Source organism: Leucoraja erinacea, chromosome 16 (assembly GCF_028641065.1).
Source record: "Leucoraja erinacea ecotype New England chromosome 16, Leri_hhj_1, whole genome shotgun sequence".
In the NCBI taxonomy this organism is placed as follows: domain Eukaryota; kingdom Metazoa; phylum Chordata; class Chondrichthyes; order Rajiformes; family Rajidae; genus Leucoraja; species Leucoraja erinaceus.
This window is the reverse complement of record NC_073392.1, coordinates 10,375,248-10,400,234: the sequence shown is the minus strand read 5'-3', so window position 1 is coordinate 10,400,234 and position 24,987 is coordinate 10,375,248. Positions and strand designations below refer to the sequence as shown.

At 39.9% G+C, this 24,987-nt stretch overlaps 1 protein-coding gene across 20 annotated transcripts in view; it reads left to right on the top strand.

Annotated features, from left to right (window-relative positions):
- Positions 1-24,987, top strand: part of foxp1b (forkhead box P1b) — a 474,222-nt gene that overhangs the window by 425,974 nt on the left and 23,261 nt on the right. For 19 of the 20 annotated variants that reach the window (XM_055647671.1, XM_055647675.1, XM_055647681.1 and 16 more), the window contains 5 exons: positions 6,470-6,671; positions 8,918-8,994; positions 9,358-9,459; positions 14,887-15,008; positions 19,244-19,313. In XM_055647671.1, coding sequence (XP_055503646.1) covers positions 6,470-6,671; positions 8,918-8,994; positions 9,358-9,459; positions 14,887-15,008; positions 19,244-19,313 — 573 coding nt within the window. Of the gene's footprint in view, positions 1-6,469; positions 6,672-8,917; positions 8,995-9,357; positions 9,460-14,886; positions 15,557-19,243; positions 19,314-24,987 lie in introns of those variants that run through there. The other variant, XM_055647686.1, reaches the window with a different exon arrangement.

Genomic DNA, 24,987 nt, shown 5'->3' with positions numbered 1-24,987 from the left:
CAAGCTGCTTATCTGCACTTTATCGACATTATTGACTTGCCTATTACATATTTTGGAGGTAATCTGTAGATGCAGAGCCTGTGAACAGAACAAGAGTGTTGGGTCACCATTATACATAAGAGGTCCAGGGGATATCTGATCAGTATCTTGTCTTAGACATCTCCCTCTAGCTAAACATGCAGAGGGCCACAGATACACACACTGTCATTTAACATGGTTTGGTCCATTAACTCGCCAAAGTCCACCTTCTTTCACCAGAGGTAGGTTTTTCAAGCATGTAATAAGACATAATCCCTTTTGCCGTGATTATGAGCAGAACCAACCCGGGCAGCACGGTGGCGTGGCGGTAGAGTTGCTACCTTACGGTGCCAGGGACCCGGGTTCGATCCCGACTACGGGTGCTTGTTGTTAACAGAGTTTGTACATTTTCCCCGTGACCTTGCGTGGGTTTTCTCAGAGATCTTCGGTTTCCTCCCACACTCAAAAGGCGTACAGGTTTGTAGGTTAATTGGCTTGGTAGAAATGTAAATTGTCCCTAGTATCACTGGTTGGTGGGTACCGAAGGGCCTGTTTCTCTAAACTAAACTAAACAATCAAAGAATCTTAAAGTGCAATTGCAGTATGTCGTTTTTATAAAAACATAGAAAATAGGTGCAGGAGGAGACCATTTGGCCCTTCGAGCCTGCACCACCATGATCATGGCTGATCATCCACAATCAGTAACCCTTGCCTGCCTTCTTCTCATATCCCTTGATTCCACTAGCCCCTCGAGCTCTATCTAACTCTCTTTTAAATTCGAATTTGAAGTGGGAGTCGGACTTAGATGTGAGCATAAGACATAGGAGCAACACTTTGGGAAGATGATGTGAGTGTAATTATGGATGAAGTCAGTAGTTATCAGTTGATAATCCAGATATCATTTTTAAACTGCAATTTTTTTTGTTTAGACTGAGATTAAAATCACAGCAATTGTGAAGTGCCAAGGCATTTAAAGTAAACAGCTATCCCCTTTTAACAAATTATTAAACAAAGGATCTCTGTCCTTCCTCCTGTTAATGTATCACTATTTTGATGCGGGGGAGACTGAAATGATTGGTAGGTCAATAAATCAGGATTTGTATTTTGCACGTAGAATTGTTTTAAAGAATGTGAAAAAATGTGTTTTCTCAAGAATGGACTACCTCACATTGGAATATAACCTAAACATTACTTCCCAAATGGCAAATAGACATCATTTTTCACTAACATTTACAATTGCCTTGTTGTACTAGATTTTAAATACCAATGTCCGTGTGTAACGTAGATTTTAAGTAAGATTATTTACCAGAGTACTGAGTATTATTGCCCTAAATAATTTTCAGACATGTATGTTTGTGTTTTCCCTGTAAGATTTAATGCACCTTTTTTCATCTTGAGCATTAGTAAAGGAAAGTTTGTATTTTTCTTGATTTTAATGATTAGCTCCCACACCTACAATTCCCCTTCAGTGACGTGCTTTTTCTATTCAGAAACATTTTTATATTGCCATTTTCACTGGGGATTCGTTTTAATTGTGGGGGGAGGAGAGTGGCTTGATCAACACGGGCTGGTTTGCTAAATGGGCATGTTTGAGAGAGCACAGTACAAAGCTCTGTTTCTAAGTAGAAAGCAACGGAAATTATAAGTAGAACAAATAAACGATTTTAGCTGGGAGAACACCAGTACAGTAGTCATGTGAAATATGCAGAATTTCGGGTAGCTACTCAACTAACCCAACTGGTGGCTGCTGTAGTCATAGTAGGTGGTCCTATCATAATCACTTTTGCACATTTAATATTGTTATGCTGTACTAATTTTTAATATTTTAGTTTAGTTTAGAGCTACAGCGCAGGAACAGGCTATTTGGCTCACCAAGTCCACACCGACCAGCGATCACCGCACATTAACAATTTACGCTCATACCAAAGCTAATTAACCTACAAACGGGCATATATTTGGAGTGTGGGAGGAAACTGAAGATATCAGAGAAAACCCATGCAGGTCACGGGGAGAACGTACAAACTCCATACAGACAGCCCCCTTAGTCAGGGTTGAACCCGGGTCTCTGGCACTGTAAGACAGCAACTCTACCGCTGTGCCACCATGTCCAGTTGAAACAGAACAAGTTCATTGTGGCACTGAGATTTGAATACCTAGGGTAAAATATCAGGAGCCCTCATGTGATATTTCAAACTGCCAATTCTGTACATATACAAAAAGATATAAGGGGGAGAAATGAAGATAATTTCATTAATGAGTTACGTTTTTTGACAACTGAATCCACATTTACTGCTTCTCAATGTGCGATTATATTTAAATTGCAAACCATTTGGAATTACCTGGGTTTGATATGAATGAACTTTGCATAAATGATTATATCTTCTGTTATATTTCACTTGAACTGGCCTCTATTAACTCCAGCCAGAAAATCGAGTTTGGAGAGTAGTTTTCTTCACCTGGATTGCTACTGCATCACCAGAAGCAACCAAAATGATTGGATGTGGTGTGGAAAATATCCGAGGGCTCAGGTTGGAGGCTTGGATAGTGGACGTGGAGGGGATGCTTCCACTAGTGGAAGAGTCTTAAGACCAGAGGTCAATAGACAATAGGTACAGGAGTAGGCCATTCAGCCCTTCAAGCCAGCACCACCATTCAATGTGATCATGGCTGATCCCCAATCAGTACCCCGTTCCTGTCTTTTCCCCATATCCCCTGACTCTGTTATCTTAAAGGTCATAACCTCAGAATTAAAGGGCGTTCTTTTAGGAAAGAGATGAGGAGGAATTTCTTTAGTCAGAGGGTGGTGTATGTTGTATGGTTATTAATCTGGGAATTCATCATCAGCTGTGGAGGCCAAGTCAATTGATATTTTTTAATGCAGAGATATCCAGATTCTTGATTAGTATGGATGTCAGGGGTTATGGGGAGAAGGAGATTGAGAGGGAGAGATAGATTAGCCATGATTGAATGGCGGAGTAGACTTGATGGGCCAAATGGCCTAAATCTGCCCTGATCACATGAACTTGTGTCCCCATAATTTCCCCAACCTCTTTCCATGAAAAAGCCGACTTCCGTTACATTGTGGTGCTTTTTCTACTGGTTTGGCTGGGAGATATTGTTAGCTCATCCACTCAAGCCAAGCAAATTTGTGTAACAGACAGTTTCAATGTTGAGAACTGTGAGCTCTGCTTAGGAAATAGTGCAGCTCCTTGAGTGGCAGCTTTTCAATGGCATTTGACATGAGTGTTGAAAAAGTGGTTTCTGCAGAAGTAATGGAGAGCAAGTCATACACCACTGGAAATAAAGCAAATGCACACAGTATAACGTTGCACAGCTTAGACTGTATTCAACGAATGGATTTTTAACGTCGAACAACAGCCACTCAACCTAGCTTTTCTCTTGTCAGAAGCACGGTATAGTACCATTTCGTTAGGCATTTAAAAAAATCTCACATGTATGAAAGTGATTTATTCTTCAATATATTCATTCTTGGGTGTGTGTCTCCCCCCCCCCCTTATAATTAAGCGTTATGTTTAAAATCAAAAGTACCTCGACATCATGTCAAAAATATACCGGGATTTCAAAGCTGTTTTGCATCAAAAGTCTGTAATGTCTTTCTAAGTCGTGGTCCAGATCACTTTCTAACATAAGTGGAGCATTAATATTTTGTAATCTTTTGTCTCGTGAAACTTGAAATTTATGTGCCGATTTTAGCTGGCATGCTGAAAAAAAAATGGAAGTACCAATAGTTAACCTGCATTTCACAATCGGTGAATGCGAGCGTGCATGCTTGGTAACTTAGTAATTATTTTGCGATGACAAACAGAATAACCCATGCAATTGATAAATATTAATATTGTCTTATTACCGAGGAGAAGAGGGCTCTGATAATTAATCATTGTGCCGGGTAACAGATGTCAGAATGTGAGCGTACTGTTTATTAGTAGAATTATGCATCATTAATTGCTATCTTTTAAGCAAGCTGAGAATACCAATTTTTGTTGTTAAGAGAATTCAGTTTGCAAATTACTGCTTTATTCAATCTGGCACTTTACAGACAAACCAAAGTCAACATTGCACATTGTAAGGTGTTTCCATTAGATGTGGTGCTGCTGTTATTTGTTTCTCATTTCAAAGGTAATCCTGATGGGTAAAAAAAAATGCTTGTTTGTGATTTATGATCAGTTTAAGCCACTTATAAACCTGTTCGACAGACTCTAGAAGATGATCAAGCTAGAAATGAGGCTGATGGAAAAGTTGCAGCTGAAGGAGGCGATGTGCAGTGTTTTAACTTAAAAGCTAATTCGTTTCTAGATACGTTTGCTGAATATTTTCGAAATGATTTCAGTGTGGTGTACCTGAGTCTTGATGAAATGTGTATTTATGATGGAAACTGCTATCAAGGCAATACCCAAACTGCACAATTTTCAACAGAAATGAACCCAAGAAACACCCAAATTGATCGGATTCTGTTAATTTTCGGAGTAACCCGTTTTACCTTTAAAAAAAAATTATTGCGTTTTAAAAATTAGGAAGGAAATTTCAACATATAAAAGGTATTAATGTCAGACTGATCAACAACAAATATGCTGCCAATTAATCTGGACAAATATGTTGCACCGTTCATCTTAAAACTAAACTTTGAAGACAGATCGCAATGTCCTTTTTTAGTTTCGAGATACAGCGTGGAAACATGCCCTTCTGGGTTCGTGCCGACCAGCGATCCCTGCACATTAACACTATCCCACTATGGACAATTTTTTTTAACATTTAGAAAGCCAATTAACCTACAAATCTATACGTCTTTGTATTCTCTAACCCAATATACAATCCTAACCAGGGATAAATACATACAGTATATGACATTTTTAAAAAGGTGTTTTTTCTCTGTCAGTTTTCAAAGTAGCAAGAAGGACCTGGGTCAAAATTTTGGCATTTAACCAGAAACTATTTTTGAAAGATTGGATCGTGTTTTTAGATATTCAATTTCCAGCATTTTGGAAGTGTTCTGGCTGGGTGAGGGAAGATTTTGGTGCATTCACATGTTTCCAGCAGCTTTTTACATGCCGCATATTTAAATATTCTAAGAACAAATCAATGAACTTAACATCATATTGTACTAACATGTATTACATACACTTTGCTGGGGAATGCAACTATGGTGCAATCATCACAGCCTTTGCTGGTTAAATATGCATTGGATTTTTTTTGAAGGCATGTTATAAAGATTATTTTTGTTTGTTTTTGTAGATCACATTTCTCAGGAATGTATAATTACACCATGCTCCCTTACTCTTAATATTTGATAGCAGAGACAAGACCTATGATTGAGATTCTATTTACTGTTCAGTGAGCCAAGACGTTGGGAGGAAAACTAAATAGCCTGAAAATTACTAAACTAAACCATGTCTGTTTGCCTTGGTAGTTCTTCACTTATGTTTGTAAAGGTTCTGATCTGTGGTGGAATTCTGTAAATGTGCGGCGTTTTAAAGTAAGCAAGCTCAGGACCTTCAGATAATGATTATTAGCAATACTGTGGTAATTGGAGAACTTGTGAACAAGGATACGCATAAGGGTGAGGTGTTAAACATGGGTGATACACTTTTCACCCGAACCCTTCTGCCTCCTTTGCTACTGCGTCTGAATCTCATCTGTGGTAATTGATGCCGTTATCAAAAAAAAAAAATTGAAAAGTGACACTTCTAAAGCAATTGACAGAGTTGACATTCCATTAATTTGTTAACACAATTCGCAAGTGATTGTCACAGATGAAACACCTTTCCCCGCGATGCCCATACGCGGTGCTTACCTACCCACCGATTTGCAGTCGTATTTCATTTGGAAGCTCTGCTCCTTTGTTAAATTAGCAATTAGAACAATTTTGTGGGAATATGTATATGTGTCATTAGTTTTTTTTTTTTCCGCCAAATTAATGGGAAGAGCAGAGGTCAGTTAGAAATTTTTCAGTTAACTGGAGTGCCTCTGTTGAGATTCGGAGCTTGTTTGGAACAGTTGCAGCTGCAAGCTAAAGCCGAACAGCTGCTTTCAGCCACACTGGCTGCAGAGCTCCATTTAATTAGTTTACCTCATAGCTATTATTACTAATATCACTGCCCTCCCCCTCAAAAAAAATTACCGTTCCGATTTTTAAAAATTCTTCCGACATCTTGTGTCACTACAGGCTGATGATGGGGTCAGTTTGATGCAGTGTTTAATCATTAGATCACCTCCACAAGCATCACCTAATTAGAATCCTTTCAATACAATTTCATCTTTTAATTAGCTGAGATTGTCTGCTTCCTCTGTAGCTTATTAGTGGCATCGCAGTGGTGGGTGTGAATCTCACTGTTATTTGTCAAGTCTGTTAAACCTTTCTCCTTTCTCCTGTTTTTTTTGTCTCCCTCCCCCCCCGACCCATTGCCCACATCTTACCCTCAAACCATCTTTGTAGCTGAACCTGGTATCGAATGTCACGTTGTCAAAGACTGCATTGGAAGCTAATCCACAGAGTTTACCTCACACTCCCACGACGCCAACTGCCCCTCTCACCCCCATCACCCAGGGACACTCTGTCATCACTCCCACCAACATGCATAGCATGGGACCCATCCGGAGGCGGTACCCAGACAAGTACAATGTGCCAATTTCCTCAGGTGAGTCCCCTTTGTTCTTCAGAGAAATAAAATTAAAATGTTAAAATATTTATTAACTGTTTCAATTCTCAGAATCGCAGGAGGACGTTCAACACAGTGAGTCCGTCTATTCTGGGTTTTATATAATGTGTGGGAATGATCTGTCGACGCTGATTTAAACCGAAAATAGACACAAAAAGCCGGATTAACTCAGTGGGACAGGCAGCTACTCTGGAGAGATGGAATGGGTGATGTACTCTCTGTGTACCCAGTCTATGTCCTTTATGATGTGAATACATCTACCAGATCCCCTGGTAACCCTGATCCAAGCAGAACTTCTCCAGCCTGTTCACATGTAATGTCCCTCATCTCTGACATAATTGCAGTTATTCTCTTCTGCACCCTCTCTAGAAGCTTTTACCTTTCCTAAAGTGCGCGAACAAGGATTTAAATTATAATAAAGGTTCATCACAACTTCTTCCTCACACATCCTGTTTCTAGGCAAAAGCATAGGATTCCATGTGTGTTCTTTAATCTGACCTGCCAAATATCAGCAAAACATCACAGAAGCTGCAAGACCCCAGTCAGTCTGTAGGTCCTTTGGCCTATCATCTACTCTACCATTCAATCCAGGCTGATCTATCTTTCCCTCTCAATCCCATTCTCCTGCCTCCTCCCCTTAACCCCTGGCACCCTCTGTGCAGAGAGGTACAAGGACAAGTGAGGCCTGGAGGTGTTGGGGTCGGCTGTCCGTTCCTGCACCAGGATGTACCTGGTGATCTCTTTGCATGTTCTCACGACATTGAAGTCCTTGAAGTCTTTCATTAAGTCATCCAACTTGTGTCATCTACATATTTGATTATGTACACATCTGCACACAGAATGCTCGCCTCCACAATGGTAAAATATTGGCAAAAGCAGATACTTGAAAATACTTGAAAAATCTCCACTGCACATATCACTGTAGTCCAAAGGCCAACCTTTCTCAACTAGTTTAGATTAGTTTAGAGATACAGCGCGGAAACAGGCCCTTCAGCCCACCAGCTTCGTGCCGACCAGCGATCCCCGCACACTAACACTATCCTACACCCACAAGGGACAGTTTTTACATTTACCAATCCAATTAACCTACAAACCCGTAAGTCTTTGGAGTGTGGGAGGAAACCGAAGATCTCGGAGAAAACTCACGCGGGTCACGGGGAGAACATACAAACTCCGTACAGACAGCGCCCGTAGCCGGGATCGAACCCGAGTCTCCGGCGCTGCATTTGCTGTAAGGCAGCAACTCTACCATGATTAGGATCAATTAGCCAACTTTCTATCCAGGAGATTCTTATCTCCTTTTATTCATTGCCATGAATCATGATAACAAGGTTATTATACCGCAACTTATCAACCACCTTTAGCCAATCCGTTTATACTGCATCAGCTATTCTTCCCTCATTCACCCTCTGTTAGTTTAGTGATACAACAAAGAAACAGCCAGGCCAACCATCCATCGACAATTCCTACAAGTTTCTTTTGCATCCACTATAGTTTGTGGAAACAACGTGAAGAACAAGGACAGAGGCTGTAGTTTCTATTTATATTACAAGGCAAACGGCCATTCATTCATCTAATTAGTGGATCCTGCCAGAACATCCACATTATGGGCAATTTTACAGAGGCTATATAGTCTCCAAAGCCGCATCTCTTTGGGATGTGGAGGAAATCAGAGCACCTGGAGAAAACCCACATGGTTACAAGTAGACCGTTCAAACCCCACACAGACAGCACCTGAGATCCAGCTTGAACAGGGGTCTCTGGTGCTTTGAAACAGCAGCTCGACCTGCTGCATAATTGTGTAACATCACACAATTTACATGTGGAATTCATTGCCACACAAGATTGTGGAAGCCAAGTCAATGGGTATTTTTAAGATTGATAGATTCTTGATTAGTTAGGGTATCAGGGGTTATGGGGAGATTCAGATTCAATTTTAATTGTCATTGTCAGTGTACAGTGAGACAACAAAATGCATTAGAGACAACGTTATGGGGAGAAGGTAGAAGAATGTGGTTGAGAGGGGAAGGTAGATCGGCCATGATTGAATGGCGGAGGAGACTTGATGGGCTGAATGGCCTAATACTGTTCCTACAAATATCAACTCGGAAAAGCTGATAAAATATATTTTTTCATAATAATTGCCTGAAATGTAATTATCATTTAAGTACAACTGTAAATCATTATACCTTTGTACATTAATACATCTCAATGCCTATTTACAGACATGGCTCAGAATCAGGAATTCTACAAGAATGCCGAAGTGAGACCTCCTTTTACATATGCATCATTAATAAGGCAGGTGAGTACAATTAGTTTTGGAAAACATCTTTCACATTCAAATATTCCTTCAATCTGAGCCAACTTTTTAAAAAGTTCATCTGTAACTTGAAAAACAATCTAGTGAAGTATAACCTAGCTCAAAAGGTCAAAGCATTTTCAACTGTTGTGTATATTGCAGAAAATTAAGTCCTTTCTAGACTTTTTAAATATTAGAATTTGCTTTTTAAATATTAGAATTTGCTTTTTTCTTTTATGTTAAAACACACTTTATGTAGAAATAAAGTGAGGTGAGTGAATTCATTCCTTCTATATATTTAAGTTAATGAAATATTCTTAAAAGGAACATTTGCAGTTGTCATAACACAAATTGTGTTTTATCTAGGCAATTCTTGAATCTCCCGAAAAACAGCTAACACTAAATGAAATATATAACTGGTTTACACGAATGTTTGCCTACTTCAGACGCAATGCAGCCACGTGGAAGGTAAATAATTATAATTTAAAATGAAACATGTCTTAATCATAAAATCTGAGATTTGCAGTGAATTGTGTGGCTTAAAGTAAACATGACATTGCATCTGACTTTGTGATCTTCCAGAAATTCTCAGCCATCAAATAATTTATGCTAGAACACATAATTCAAACTCTTTTGATCTAAATAACATCATGAAAGAAATCACAGTGGATGTTTTTTTTCCTGCCTTTATTGTAATTTATATATAAACATACAACACTGTGTGTTGGGCGGCATGGTGGGGCAGTGATAGAGTTGCTTCCTTAGAGCCGCAGACCCTGGTTCGATTCTGACTATGGGTGCTATCTGTATGGAGTTTGTACATTCTCCCCGTGACTGTGTGGGGTTTCCCCGGATGCTCCGGTTTCCTCGCACTCTCCAAAGACGTGCAGGTATATAGGTCAATTGGCTTCCATTAAAAAAAATGTAAATTGTCCCTAATGATGCGTGGTGATCGCTGGTCTGCATGGACTCAGTGCGCCAAAGGAACTGCTTCTGCGCTGCATCTCTTAACTAAACTAAACACTGCTGGTACATAACAACACTTTGAGGACTGTGCTGCAAATGTTTAGTCACAGTCCACTAATGAGATGAACAAATGGCTGTTTGCCTTGCAATGCAAAGAGAAGCTACTGTCTCTGTCATTGTTCTTCATGTCCTCTCCACAAACCATAGTTGATGCTCCAGTTTCTACATGCCACAAGTGATGGAGTCATGCATGATCATCAAGAACAATAGAGAATAAAGGAAAAAGATATTACGTCAATGCAGGACATAGTTTGTTTATGTGGATGAAGATTTCTCTGAGCACAATATTCTGTTGGTGGCCAAGTTCAACAGAGATGCACTGGAAGTGAAATATTTCCATAATATCATTGCAAACTCAAAACAGAATAAAATCAATTTAGGAAATCTATCATAATTACATTGAACAAACTTGCTAACTGTTTGAATGCTTTGACTCATTGTAATTCCACATTTTTAGTTTTATATTCTAATCCTCAATTAACCTACATTGTAATGTATTATTATGGCTCTTAACCATTATTTAAACTTCTTCTTAATGAATCCTCCCACAAGATTAGAAGTTGTTCAGACGGAGCTGAACACACTTCTCGACATCTGCACACAATGGTGTCTGTCTTGTCGCTTCTTGTGCGTGATGGTGGAATGATTGGTGGAAACAGGGCCGCGACGTGAACGTTCTTTCCTTGACCCCATTTAGACTTTAGAGATATAGAACAGAAACAGGCCCTTTGGCCCACCGAGTCTGCCCCATCACCTGATACAACAACACGATCGTACACACCAGGGACAATTTACAATTTACAGAAGCCAATTAACCTAAAAAAATCTGCTTGTCTTTGGAGTATGGGAAGAAACTGGGGTACCCGGAGAAAACCCACGTGGTCACTAGAAGAACGTACAAACTCCGTACAGACAGCACCAATAGTCAGGATCAAACCCAGTTCTCTGGCGCTGTGAGGAAGCAAATCACTGTGCTATCTTCAAGCGCCACACCAAATGCAGTGAACTGGAATAGAAGGCCCCAGTTATGTCTGCGTTGCTTATTGAAAGATCCAAAGATGAACTGCCACGCCTTCTTATGGCATGTGCTGATGATTCTACTGGCTCTTCAAGTACAGCCTGAAGCACCAGCCCTCAGTTGACAATGAATGGCTGGATATCTACAGCTTGAGGCTGTGGCCACTAAAGGCAGGCTGGCTTCTGCTTTTCGTATTGGCCGTGTGCCTTTGGGTGTTAGGAGGTGGACTGGCCTTTAGGGCTCAACCTGATCCTTAAAGGCTGCTGCTTTTGTGTGAATTTTGACAAGTTTTTGCAAATCACAAATCAGTTATTATTCCAAGTTACTGAAAATGCATCCGAATTGTATAATAAGATGTATAACATTGTATAATAATGACCGGCAGTGTGCATGGCAAGGTTATACATCTTTAAAATTCATATATATATATATATATATATATATATATATATGTGTGTGTATTATATATATATATATGTGTGTGTGTGCGTATGTATGTGTGTATATATATATAGATATATATATATATATGTATGTGTGTGTGTGTATACGTATGTGTGTGTGTGTGTATATATATATTTATATGTGTGTGTGTGTACTGATACTTTATAAAATTTGCTTTCCATCTGTTCTTCAAACTTTGTTTCTTTTGATCTTGTCTCTTTTTTGATAGTCACCCTTTTCAATGCTTGCCTATAGCAAATTTGTATCTTCTTGTTTCTGATAATTCCCTCTCTCTTTATGTAATGGACTTTGTCTCTCTATCTGAAAGAGAAGTTGACTAGTGTACACTGCTGACTCTGCTTTGCTCCATTCTATTGTAACGTTTTGTTCTTAACTGGCTTTTCATCTTCGTATCGTTTGAAGACCTGAAGATAGTTGAGTTCACAATGTCGGTCCAAGTCGGTCATAAACACCTCAAAACTAGTTAGGGTTCACAGTGTATCTTTAACAAAACTGCAAGTTATTTTAAAATTGTCCCATCCCATTCTACTGACAATTACTTCAAGATTCAAAATTAAGATTTATTTTAATTGTCGCATGAACCAATTAAGGTACAGTGAAATTTGAGTCATTTATATGTTTTTCCCCAAAATATATTTTACTTACAGAAAAATCCGGAAGGTGATTGTCTTGTATAGATAAGAAATTTTAACATACTAACATTGAGGTAATATTGTATAATGAATTGCTGGTCATTAGGTACAGCATCAAAATTGATTTGAATTGGTAGAATCAAATAGGTTTTGTCAAAATAAATGAGGAGGACAAAATGATTTTTCTTATTATAAGTTTCCTATTTTGTTCTACGAGGGCTAAGAAACTTTTGCCTGCCTTCTACTTTGCAAAGAAACTTGATTCGGAAACACTACCTAACTTTCCTACGATGCTTTCATTCTTCAATGTCACTGCTCAATGGTTCCTCCTGAGTTGTGCCTAGGAGGTTACTTGTGCACAGAATGGAACTTAAAGATAGAAATTTATAAAAAGCTATCAAAAAAAGTCTGTATATTTGTCAAAGGCCTCTCTGGGAAGTAGATGTTCTGCTTCTCTTCCTTTAAGGTAAAAGTTTAACCAACACTCCCTCCCCCCCCATCTACACTCATGGAAGATCCATTCTTCAGATATTGCCATGACTGTCACTCTTTGCACTCAACCACCGATCTAGTGGTTCACGCAAATGTTGATCTTCACAAATGTTCACATTCGTAGTGTAATGGCCAGGGAGAGGATGAATAAGATTGGCAGTAAGATTCAGGCCTCTCTGCCACACTTACCATTTTAATGGAGAAGCTGATCATCTCTGACCTCAATAATTAAAATTGGTATTGAGCAGTTCCCTCGATATCATCCTTTTTAATGCATGCAGCATTATCAATTTGTTGCGTGTTTCTTATTCCTTAGCTCCAATTTTGACATGCATTTTTTGCTGGTGTCAAAATCAGATTTTTCTCATCCAAGGATTCTCAAATGTTATTTAAGCGATAGGGCAGATTTAGTCCATCTTCAACGTGTCAGATCTACAGCTGTGACTTTGACAAGTACCAGCTCAATAGATTCATTCAACTCTTTAACAGAATGCTCCACCAACTGCTGACAGTCCTTTCAAGGGGCACATTTTAGTGATGAACATTCAGCTTCCCTACTGTGACTCAGTCCTGCATGGCAGCATGCAGCATTGTAGAAACACTGAATTGGTATGTATGAAACTGTCCTCCATCTATTTATGAATAGCCAGCGTGCATATAAATAGCATATGAAAAGCAAATGTATATATGCCTTTTGCAATAACTTGTGATCCTTTCTTTGACTTTTCTTTAAACATACTGCTGTAGGGCAGAATCTTCAAATGGTTGTGACAAGTCAGAAGCAATGCCTGTTTACTTTATTCATACTATTTCATAACTAAAAGGTTTTGGTTCATAAGGGTCTTCACTTCTTGTGCCTTTTCAAAGTGAACAATGCCTTGATTGTTCTCAAACAATAGATTTTTAAACATGGACCTCTTTTGTGCTTTTAATTGGAATGTAAATGTTTGCCAAGTGTGTGCTGTGTGCCAATCAGATCATCAAAAAGAAAATTGCAAATTATTTCCATGTTGCCCAACATTTTTTAATCGTTTACCTGCAATATTCTGCACACTAATTGAATTAGTATTAGAGTTATGAATGTATGTCAGTAATTTTTCTTTATGGGCGGCACGGTGGCGCAGCGGTAGAGTTGTTGCCTGACAGCGCTTGCAGCGCCGGAGGCCCGGGTTCGATCTCGACTATGGGTGTTGTCTGTATGGAGTTTGTACATTCTCCCCGTGACCGCGTGGGTTTTCTCCGAGATCTTTGGTTTCCTCACACACTCTAAAGACGTACAGTTTTGTAGGTTAATTGGCTTGGTATAAGTGTAAATTGTCCCCAGTGTGAGTAGGATAGCATTAATGTGCGAGGATCGCTGATCGGAGCGGACTTGTTAGGCCGATGGGCCTGTTTCCACACTATCTGAAAACTAAACTAAGCTACAAATAAGCAATTCAAATTTGGCATAGATGGAGTCAATAAAATTTTCACTGACATTATGTCCAGATAAATAGTATAAAGGCGTCCTACGAATGAAGTTTGACCAGATTTGCTTTCCACAGCCAGAACAATCAGGGATCTTGCATTCATCTCTAAATGGCGATCAACAATTAAACAGGTCACATTTGCTGAAGGGTAATAGAATAAATAATAAAGGACTTGCTTAGAATTGAATTTAAGATATGTTATTGGAACAGTGTTTCAAACTGACAAGCTCCAAAATTTGCCTGAATCTGCTAATTGAGGTCTATTCCCCTTTTATTACCCCATACAAATGTTTTCAGTTCATCCATCATTTTTTATTGTCCCATATAAGTACGACGATGCTTACTGTGACATGTAAAGTTGTAAATAATTTAATTATGTGTCTGAACTTTGATTATGATTCCCCCTGTATGCTTATTCCAAACGACAGTTGTTGAACACAACGTGGAAAGCATGACTTCATTTCTTATGAATTTAATGTGAATTCTAGTAGGAACTGACTGTTGTGTGCTACAGCGTTGAGAATGATGCCACAGTGGTATTAACAACGTAGCTAAACATTATCCATTAGTTGTAGAACAAAAAAAAAATGCCACATCTATGTTCTGTTCCACAAACTGTTTTTCTGCACTGACCAAAGAATTATGGATGAAATCGAGCAGCTTGTCATTGCAAATATCGACAGCAAGCTTGATTTTTTTAAAATCTTCATTGTGGCCGTGGCAACACTTGTAATATATACTTCCTTTCTTTTAGCTACGACATTGAATGTTTTCTTCTTTGTACTTACTATAGAATGCAGTGCGCCATAACCTTAGTCTTCACAAGTGTTTTGTTCGAGTAGAAAATGTTAAAGGGGCAGTGTGGACAGTGGACGAAATAGAATTCCAAAAGAGAAGGCCACAAAAGATCAGTGGGTATGTCCACCATATTTAATTGCTTAAACCTCATAGCATAGCTAGCTCCCCTGTAGCTTAACGTACAGCTCATGGCTGCTTGCAGGTGACGGAGGGAAGGGTGTTGCTTGGTTATATTCTTGCTGTCTAGGAAAATGTGGGGCATGGAAAAGCAAGTGCGTTGTCACAGAGTCCTTTCCCCTTATTTTCCAGTCTGTGTTTGCCATGGTGCCCATCCCCGTGTCCTTTCCATCTGCTTGCCTAGTGTTCTGCATCACGCGCTTCTGCTTGCAGGCTACACATATTAACCCCACAAATCATTTGCTTATTTCATTTTTTTTTTCTCCTCTTCCGTACCCATCCCTTTGTGTGTGTGCGTGTGTGTGCGTGTGTTTGTGTGTGTGTGTGTGTGTTTTTGTTCTCTCCCAAATCCCATTACCCTTGTTTGTCTTCCCATTGCATCTGCTTGACTGCTGCTATAATCCCAGGGTGCCATACGCACCAATTTGTCACTGCATAAGTGCTTTATCAGAGTAGAGGATGAGTTTGGGTCCTTTTGGACTGTTGATGATGAAGAATTTAAACGTGGTCGCCATATTCAACGAGGCCGTCCTCGAAAATACTACCCCGATGAAAGCTTTGATGAACAATTCGCACAGTAAGAGCTTTTGCTTGCTATTTTTTTTTGCTTCTGCTTTGCATTGCATGGTTTACCATCTTTGTCGGAATGCCCTGAGCATTAGTGTGTTAAGTAAGAATGACTGTGTCTTATAACATTTGTTGAATGAAAAATGTGATTCCTTTTATCGATCAAATTGTGCTTTATTCTAAAAAAAGTATTTCTATATCAGAACTCGTATTTTACATTATCTCTTAAATAATTGATTACAGAGAAAAGGTTCAGGTGACATCATGAATTTTTTTCTCAAACATTATTGTTGAAAATATTCCCCTTTGTTATAATCACATTTGATCAGTCTTAAGGAATTTAGAACTATATTTATATCTGAACATTGACATAGAAAGTTCTCGACCATTAATTTTTTACTGCCGGTTAGAAAAGTCCTTCTGAATAATTACCTGTAAAACGATCAGATGAAGCAAGTCAAAAATGCAAAATCACAATCACAATCAATTATAACTCAATCACAAAAATGGATGAAAATAGTTCCAAAATACCTAAAATTCCTCTTAAAATATTTTGCACGTTTTCAATGCTAATACAGTTTGAGCTTGGAACAAAACAGCTTCAACAATTTATCCATGCCCAATACCAATCTTAACACCATTTTGAAGAAAATAATCGGAGTACAATTTAATAATTGGCCATATCACATCTTTAAAAAAATCACGGCTAGTTATCACACCCAATACAAAAACATGTTATAACCGAAGGACTAATTTATCAAGATCTCTACATTGCTATGTATGCAAAATGGACAATTTTCTTTATTTGCTACCTGACTCCCAATTTCTAATTTTAGCCCTATTCCTGCAATGTTTGTGTGTGTATCCTGCACACATTCATCTGCACAGTTGCAAAGTCAAACCTGTCATTGCCATAACACTTGCAACCAAGTTCCCAATCCACCGCTGGGAAACGGCTGCATGATTTTTGCAGCCAACAATCAAATTAATACACATAGTTTACTTTCGGTGGAGATGGTCATGAGGAATCAGCTGGAAAGAAAATAAACCATTGGAATAATGTTGCGTTAGACGAGGTAAATCGGAACCATATCTACCAAATTCAGCTTTCACTGGAATGGTCCAGATTCACAAAATTAGAGTCTGTTCATGAGATAGAAGAAGTGAAGACTTCACTCTTTTGGGAAGAGCTTTGTGGGAGAGAAAAAAATATTATTGGCCATCTCAGAACTAAACACCATTGTTTTATTGGGCAGGAAACCTGAATAATATATCAAGGAATCTTAACAGGCGTTAAGCAAGGATGTAGCATTAATAAGTTGGGCCAGGGGATATATTTTTACAAGATTATTTGAGATATAAGATGATAACCAATGAGATGATAAGCTGAACCTCTTCTTTAATACTTTAAAATCGTCGATGTACAAATGGCTCCATTCCAACAGTGAAAAAATACTCTGCCTCAACATATTCCAACAACAAAGATGCTTTTAGTTTCCCAACAAAAGGAATGTTAATCCAGTTATTTCGTGCTTTGAATGGCCCTTTCTTATCCTTTCTTTTTCATCATATTCTTCACTGGTACCACGTCACACTGTGCGTCTATTACTGAGAGGTGGAGACAGTCATTCAAGGTCCTAATTCAGTTCCCTACCCAAAATGCCCATTTGTTTATTCCCCTCCTCTAATGCTGCCTGACCCACTTCCAGCAGTTTGTTTTATTCCCCTCAAGATTTCCCCATCTGCACTCTTTTTGTGTCTCCGTGGTTCTAAATCCGATATGTTTATCGCAGCCTATGTTAGGTATAAGTAAAAGGTGCAAACAACAACAACATCTTCTTTAGGGGCCAGGCAAATGGGGGTACATAGAAGCATACAGTGGGGAAACGGGCCCTTTGGCCCAACTAGCCCCACCTGCCTGTGTTTGGCCCACACCCGTCTAAACCTGGCCTATCCATGTACCTGTCTATGAAGAAGATAGACACAAAAAGCTGGAGAAACTCAACAGGACAGGCAGCATCTCTGGATAAAAGGAATGGGTGATGTTTTGGGTTGAGACCCTTCTTCAGACCTTCCTGCCTATGAAGATCTTTGCTACTAGGAGACTATATCATTCACTCATTCCAGATTTCCAACATGCACAGCAGCCTCCCCATTCTGCTAAAATCCAGGAGACCCTCTTCTTATTTTGACTCTACAGAGTGATCAAACTCCACAATAGCAATTATGTGAAAATCTCATCACCTCCAGCAAAATGCTGCTAAGCCTCAGTATTCTTTAGCCAACTCCAGTCTCCAGTCTAACTCCAGTCACATTGTTACCTCAGCAGAGTTGGCTGTGGAGGCCACGTCAATGGATATTTATAAGGTGGAGATTGACAGATTTGTGATTAGTAAGGGTGTCAGGCATTCGGGGTGAAGGCAGGAGAATGGGGTTGAGAGGGAAAGATATATCAGACATGATTAAATGGCGGAGTAGACATGATGGGCCGAATGGCCTAATTCTATTCCTATTCCTTGTGACAACTCTACCGCTGCGCCGTTGTGCAGTCGTGGTGTGAATTTCATAATGACACATAGTATCTCACGTGGGATAGTATCCCTAAAATGAACAAAACCAGGAACAAATCATGACCAATGTCATTGGATACACTCTTACACACCTTGCCTTTACCTTCAAGCTATAGGCACAAAGTTTTACTTTTAAACAATGATGATACATAGCCTAAATATAAATTCTCAGCTTGAACTGCTACCGTCCCCACAACCTGTCATGCTAATCTTTATTATCCCTTTACTTGCATATATCAAAATATCATTTAAATTGAATTTATTTCCTGACAGTCATCTTCTCTTGCAATGGCTCACCTGTTTAATAACTGCTTCTTGCAGTATTCTTTCTCGTTTTCAGTGTATCCTTTCTCATTTTCAATATAACTGTTTTAGTCTCACTTTTATGTCTGGTTAATATAATACCCTCCTTAATCTTATTAACTTGCTTGCCAAAGAGGCTGAGATAATAAGGCGGTCCCATCTTACATCCTTTAAACACAATGAAAATGGTATCCAGCATCTTTAAGCTTAAGCCATAATAATTTATAACCCATCATCTCCAAACTTTTTGAACAGTTGCAAGATCTGTTCAATGTGTTGAAAATTATCAGTAAGACCTCCAAATAAAATCTTTTACTTTGAATTGTTCAAATTTGATTATAACGCTGCTTTATGTTGACACTTGGAATCCAATTATGCAGTGATTAAGTAGGATTTTTTTTTAGGCTTTTATATCAAAGAAATAGGGAGATAAATCAATTTGGTGAATATTAACTGTAATATAAATTAATACACATTGTAGTTGTAAAAAAACAAAGTTAGTGCCTCTTTCAAAAAGCATGCAATTTCAGGACCCCAAAAATAATTGTAACATTGTTCAAATTAATCAGTTTAAAGAAAAATTATCAGCATCAGTTACGGGTATTTTGCAGATTGAGAAAAAATTAAAAGTGATTTTTTTGCTGTTGGTGAAATGGAGCCAAATGCACTAACATTTGCTGTATGTCAATTGTTTACTCAAGGTGAATTGTGAATCGTGTTCTCTTTCTTACACAGCAATCCCTCAATTATAAAAAATATACAGACCAGCCTTGCATATGGATCACCACTTAATGCTGCTTTACAGGTAAGATCAACAAATGGGCTCTGTCTACAAAGTCTACAATGGCCAGACCCCTCTCTCACCGCACAATGATTCGCTCCCTAATTAGATATTAAAATTTAATTTATTTAAAACTTTTTAAGTGCATAAAGCATTAAAGCCCCAGGGCAAACGCATTGTAAGTCACTGGAGCATTAGCTGGTTGTTTCGCATTTGGAACACTGTGGCAAGAAAATTAAAAGTTCACTTATTAATATTTATCAGTGGTATCATAATTTCAACTATCTTATTTCAAAAATGTGCCCGAGGCAACGGAACCGTAAGTGTAATTACTCCAGTGCAACTATTAATGACTGAAGGATGGGTTGGTGTGTTCCATACCCCCTATTGTTACTGACTGTGCGGGAAGCATGAAGACAGTGTGCATTCTGCACATTCTCTGTTTTCATTATTATATTTCCTGTTTTCTGAATTCATAGTTCAATTCAATTGGGATTTTCTTTTGTATATAGATGTATCAGTTCCATTCCACCAGTTTTTTTTATTCAAACACTTTCGGAAGGTGATACAAAGTGCTGGAGTATCTCAATGGGTCGGGGAGTATCTCCTGGGAATGTGGATAGTCAACGTTTTGGGTCGGGACCCTTCTTCAGACTGATTGTAGAGGGTGGGGAATAAAGTGGAAGAGACTATTAGTCTGAAGAAGAAGAGTTCCCCACCCGAAATGGCGGCACAGTGGCACAGTGGTAGAATTGCTGCCTTACAGCGCAAGAGATCCGTATTCGAACCTGTCTACCGGTGCAGTCTGTACGGTGTTTGTACGTTCTACCTATAACCATGTGTGCTTCCTCCTGGCACTCCAGTTTCCTCCCACTCTACAAAGACATACAGGTTTGTAGGTTACACAAAAAAGCTTGGCTTCATTAAACCCTGTAGGTTAATTGGCTTCATTAAAATTGTCCCATGTGTGTAGGATAATACTGGTGTACAGGGGTGATCACGTGGTCAGTGTGGACTCGATGGGCTGAAGGGCCTGTTTACACTCTGTATTTCGAAAGTCTATCCGTGTTCTCTAGAGATGCAGCCTGACTCGCTGAGTTATACCAGCATTTTGTGTCGTCTTATTGTGAACCAATTTCTGCAGTTCCTTGTGCCAGCACTTTCAGATGTAATAATGACTGGATCGTATTCATCAGCATTATGCTGTGATCACTCATAGCGCAGAGTCCATGCTGCTGGACTCCTTACTATGCGTGAAGGCAACTCAAGCCCTGTCAGAAATCTCGTTACATAAACACTTTACCATATTATGAAACCCCTAATACCCGTCCAACTCAGGCTGTTGTGAAAACAAACATGAGCTTATGTCCATAAGTTATAGGAGTGAAATTAGGCTATTTGGCCCATCAGGTCTACTCTGCCTATCAAGTCTACTCTGCCATTCAATCATGGCTGATCTATTTCTCCCTCCTGACCCCATTCTCCTGCCTTCTCCCCATAACCCCTGACACCCGTACCAATCCAGAATCTGCCAATCTCCGCCTTAAAAATATACTTTGACGGTCTCCACAACCTTCTGTGGCAATGAATCCAACACCCTCTGACTAATTCCGCCTCATCTCCTTTCTCAAGGTATGTCATAATTTCACACTGATCTTTTTTCTGTTTGTTGTATTATTTGAGATTTAGCAAGCTGGTGGACCTTTAAATGAAACCACATCTATTCTAACTGAAGGCAATGTTAAGACTGTGCAATGTACCCAGATGCTTCGTGGGCATGAGTGAGTTGGTGAGAGGAGCCAGTCCTCTGGTGGATCAGGCCTCCACTCTTGCTGTGGAGTGCTGATGGACAAATGTCTTTGACCTGCCATAACTTGCAGATCCACTTGCCTTTCCCACCTACCAAATCCACCAAAACCATCCATATCTCTTGTAAACAAAAATGCTGGAGAAAGTCAGCGGGTGAGGCAGCATCTTCTTCAGACTGAAGAAGGGTCTTGACCCGAAACGTCGCCTATTTCCTTCGCTCCACAGATGCTGCCTCGCCCGCTGAGTTTCTCCAGCAATTTTGTCTACCTTCGATTTTCCAGCATCTGCAGTTCCTTCTTAAACCTTCCATATCTCTGTCTCCATCTCCCCCGAATTGCAGTCTGAAGAAGGGTCTCGACCTGAAACGTCACCCATTCCTTCCATCCTGAGATGCTGCCTGTCCCGCTGAGTTACTCCAGCATTTTAGTGTCTGTCCCAGAAGTTGGAATGCAGCTCTGGGCTAGATCCATGAGCTTAGTCATCCACTGCCCCTCCCAGCCTCCTGGGAGAGGTAGGCATCGTTTTGGTCCCATCGCACTTGGTCATGCTGAAGGCTCAGTGAGGCCTTTGCAGTCAGCAAGACGTCTTTAATCCAAGCATGCTGCTAAACTACCCATACCATTCTTTATCCCCAGTCAATTTAATGAACCCACTCCATCCACAACAAATACTTTACGAAGCCTTAAAGTATCAGAGTTATTGGTTTTATCCTGCCACACAGTTATGCGTTCCTGTGTGTGACCACGCTGATATACTGATGTACATGTTAGGAATCCATTTCACAGGGGAGGTGTCATTTGGTCATTGTTTATGGGTTGATGTCACCCCCGCCTGCAAACTCAGGATCAAAAGTCACATTATGCCCAATGCGTTCCTTAACCTCGCCAATGCTTTTAGATGGTCATTTAAATGCTGCAATCCAGTCCCACGGCATATATAAAGTATATGCTTTATTCCACAGTATTCCCAGCCAATATATCTTTAATTCGATTAAACCTTTTTGACCGCGAGCGTTTAAACAAAAAGGGGGACCATGTTTATAGGCACCTTGAAGGACAACAGTAAAAACTATTTGCTGTCAGCTTGCAATCTCAAGGGGTACATTAAACAGGATTAAAGCGTATTTTATTTTGCAGAGGATACTAAAAATTGCAAAAGATTTTGTAGCTTTCATCACACTGTCCCAGACTTGGGGGAAATTGCTGGCAGCTTCTGCACGCATTTCTCATCTGAAATGCCAGCGTTCAGGACCTTTATACGTGCATGAACCTCGAGGTCCCAGACTTACTGCCATTCTTCATCAACCTTTTCTTTTTGGGGTTTAGTTTAGTTTAGAGATACAGCGCGGAAATAGGCCCTTCGGCCCATTGAGTCCGCACCGACCAGCGCTCCCTGCACATTAACATTATCCTACACACATTAGGGACAATTCTACATTTACACCAGGCCAATTACCCCTACAAACTTGTATGTCATTGGAGTGTGGGAGGAAACCGAAGATCTCAGAGAAAACCCAGGCAGATCACGGGGAGAACGTACAAACTCCATACCGGCAAGCACCCGTAGTCAGGATCGAACCCGGGTCTCTGGCGTTGTATGATAGTAGGTCTACTTCTACGCCACCATGCTGCCCTTGTTTTTTGTGCCAGGCTATGGTGCCAGTTCAGTAGTATATGCCTGAAGAAAATGGAGACAAATGGATGCACAGAGCACAAAAAATAATCATTGATAATTTAAAATGCTTTTTAACTGAATTTAGATAATTATTTTCATGTTTTGCTTTTTATATTCTTAAATTTAGCGTTTTGAATACTGTGCTTTCCAATTGCTTTCAAATGTAGGAACAGAAACATTTGTGTCTTATTCAACTGGTGAAACCAGGTGAAACCAGGCTTCTGCTAGACACCAAACAGTCTCTCAGTTGCTTCTTAGCAGGGCTTGTTCTATCTCTCAATCCCCACCAAACTTTACTGATGCACACACTATGATATTCACCCAGAAAGGTCCTGCCATGATGCAGAACTTACCAATGTCAGACTGGAAGGTGACAGCACGGTGGCGCAGAGGTAGAGTTGCTGCATTACAGCTCCAGAGACCCAGGTTCGATCCTGATTAAGGGTTTTGTCTGTATGAAGTTTATACGTTCTCCCCGTGACCTGCGTCGGTTTTCTCTAGGAAACTACGGTTTTGTCCCACACTCCAGAGCCGCGCAGGTTTGTAGGCTAATTGGCTTGGTAGAAATGTAAATTGTCCCCAGTATGTGTAGGATAGTGTGCGATGATAACTGGTCTGCGCAGACTTGGTGGGCCGAAGGGCCTGTTTTCGTGCTCTATCTCTAAATTAAACCAAAAACTAAACTGTTGTCATATATATACATGGTAGCAGCGGGTTTGGGTGGCTGGCTACTGTTGGCATTCACGGGGCCATTAAGAACCAGTGAATGCTAAACCTCCCGCCATTTATATCATCACAAAGCTTAACCAATGGCTAATCATTAACAAGTAATTTATGCCCCGTATATATGAAGGAAGATGTGAACCAATTTTCATGCCTTCTGCCAGAAAAGCCAATTCCTATGTAATTAGTTGAGTAGATGTGGCGTTAGACAAACTTAAGCAAAGGGCAAATTATCTTTCATGGAAATAGAATTTCATAATTACTCCGTCATTTTGTACTAACATCATCTTCTTTAGAATGAGCAGTAGATAATATAATCCCCTAATTTCATATACTGGTATAATTGTGGTTCTAATGGTTGGTTATAGGTTCTCCAATTGTAATACTCAGTGTAAGCTTCTAGTTAGACATGGCTTGATCTGTGAGCAGTGGGCAGGCTGACACCTTTGCCATGTAGGAGTGGGAAATGATGGCTAAATCTATATCCCATGGAGGTGCTCACTGTTGGTGTTGCAACCCAGAAACGTTGAGCTGACACAAAAGCTATAGAGAGTTGGTTTAGTTTAGAGTTTAGAGAGATACAGCTTGGAAACGGGCCCTTTGGCCTACCCAGTCCACTCCAACCAACCACCATCCGTTCACACTAGTTCTAGGTTATCCACTTTCCCATCCCCTCCTTACACACTGGGGGCAGTTTACAGAGACCAATTAACATCCCAGACCAGAGGAAACTCTCGTGCTCACAGGGAGAACGTACAAACTCCACACAGACAGCACCCCAGGTTAGGATCGAACCTGGATCTCTGGCAATGTGAGACGGCAACTCCGCCGGCTGTGCCACTATGCCACCGGGAAGGTGGTGAACTTATGCCTGAATATCTGTGGCTGTTCTGCTGAAATGTGAGAGAATTTGGGGGAAATGTATCGCCTACGCTTAGGCACTTGAATTTGGAGGTGTGATTTGCACTTCCAGGCTTAGGGTTTGAAAGGCTAAAGATTGTAAGAGAAGTGAGTGATGGTTATGAGTTTTTAGGGTCCTGTAAAGAAATAAGTTGAAAATACTCAAAGGATCTTACAAGAGTAGGCAGGTTTGATGGTATATGTAACAAACATTTAAATGAATCCTTTAGCTTTATTTTGTGTATGTGGTTATGCTGCATAACCTTCTCTTAGACATGATTTAATTATAGTGATACACATAGAGTCATAATCATAGAGCCACACAGCGCGGAAACAAGCCCATCGGCCCATACCAACCAACGTCCCATCTACACGTCCCACCTGCCTGCATTTGGCCCATATGCCTCTAAACCTATCCTATCCATGCACCTGTCTAAATGTTTCTTAAATGTTGCAATAGTACCTGCCTCAACATCCCTCCCTTCTACGTAATTTCTAGGCCATATTATTCACATGTTTTGTGGTACTTCAGCCAAAAACATATCAATAAAATGGTAGGAAATCATGCCAAATGAAAGCTGTATTGCACAAG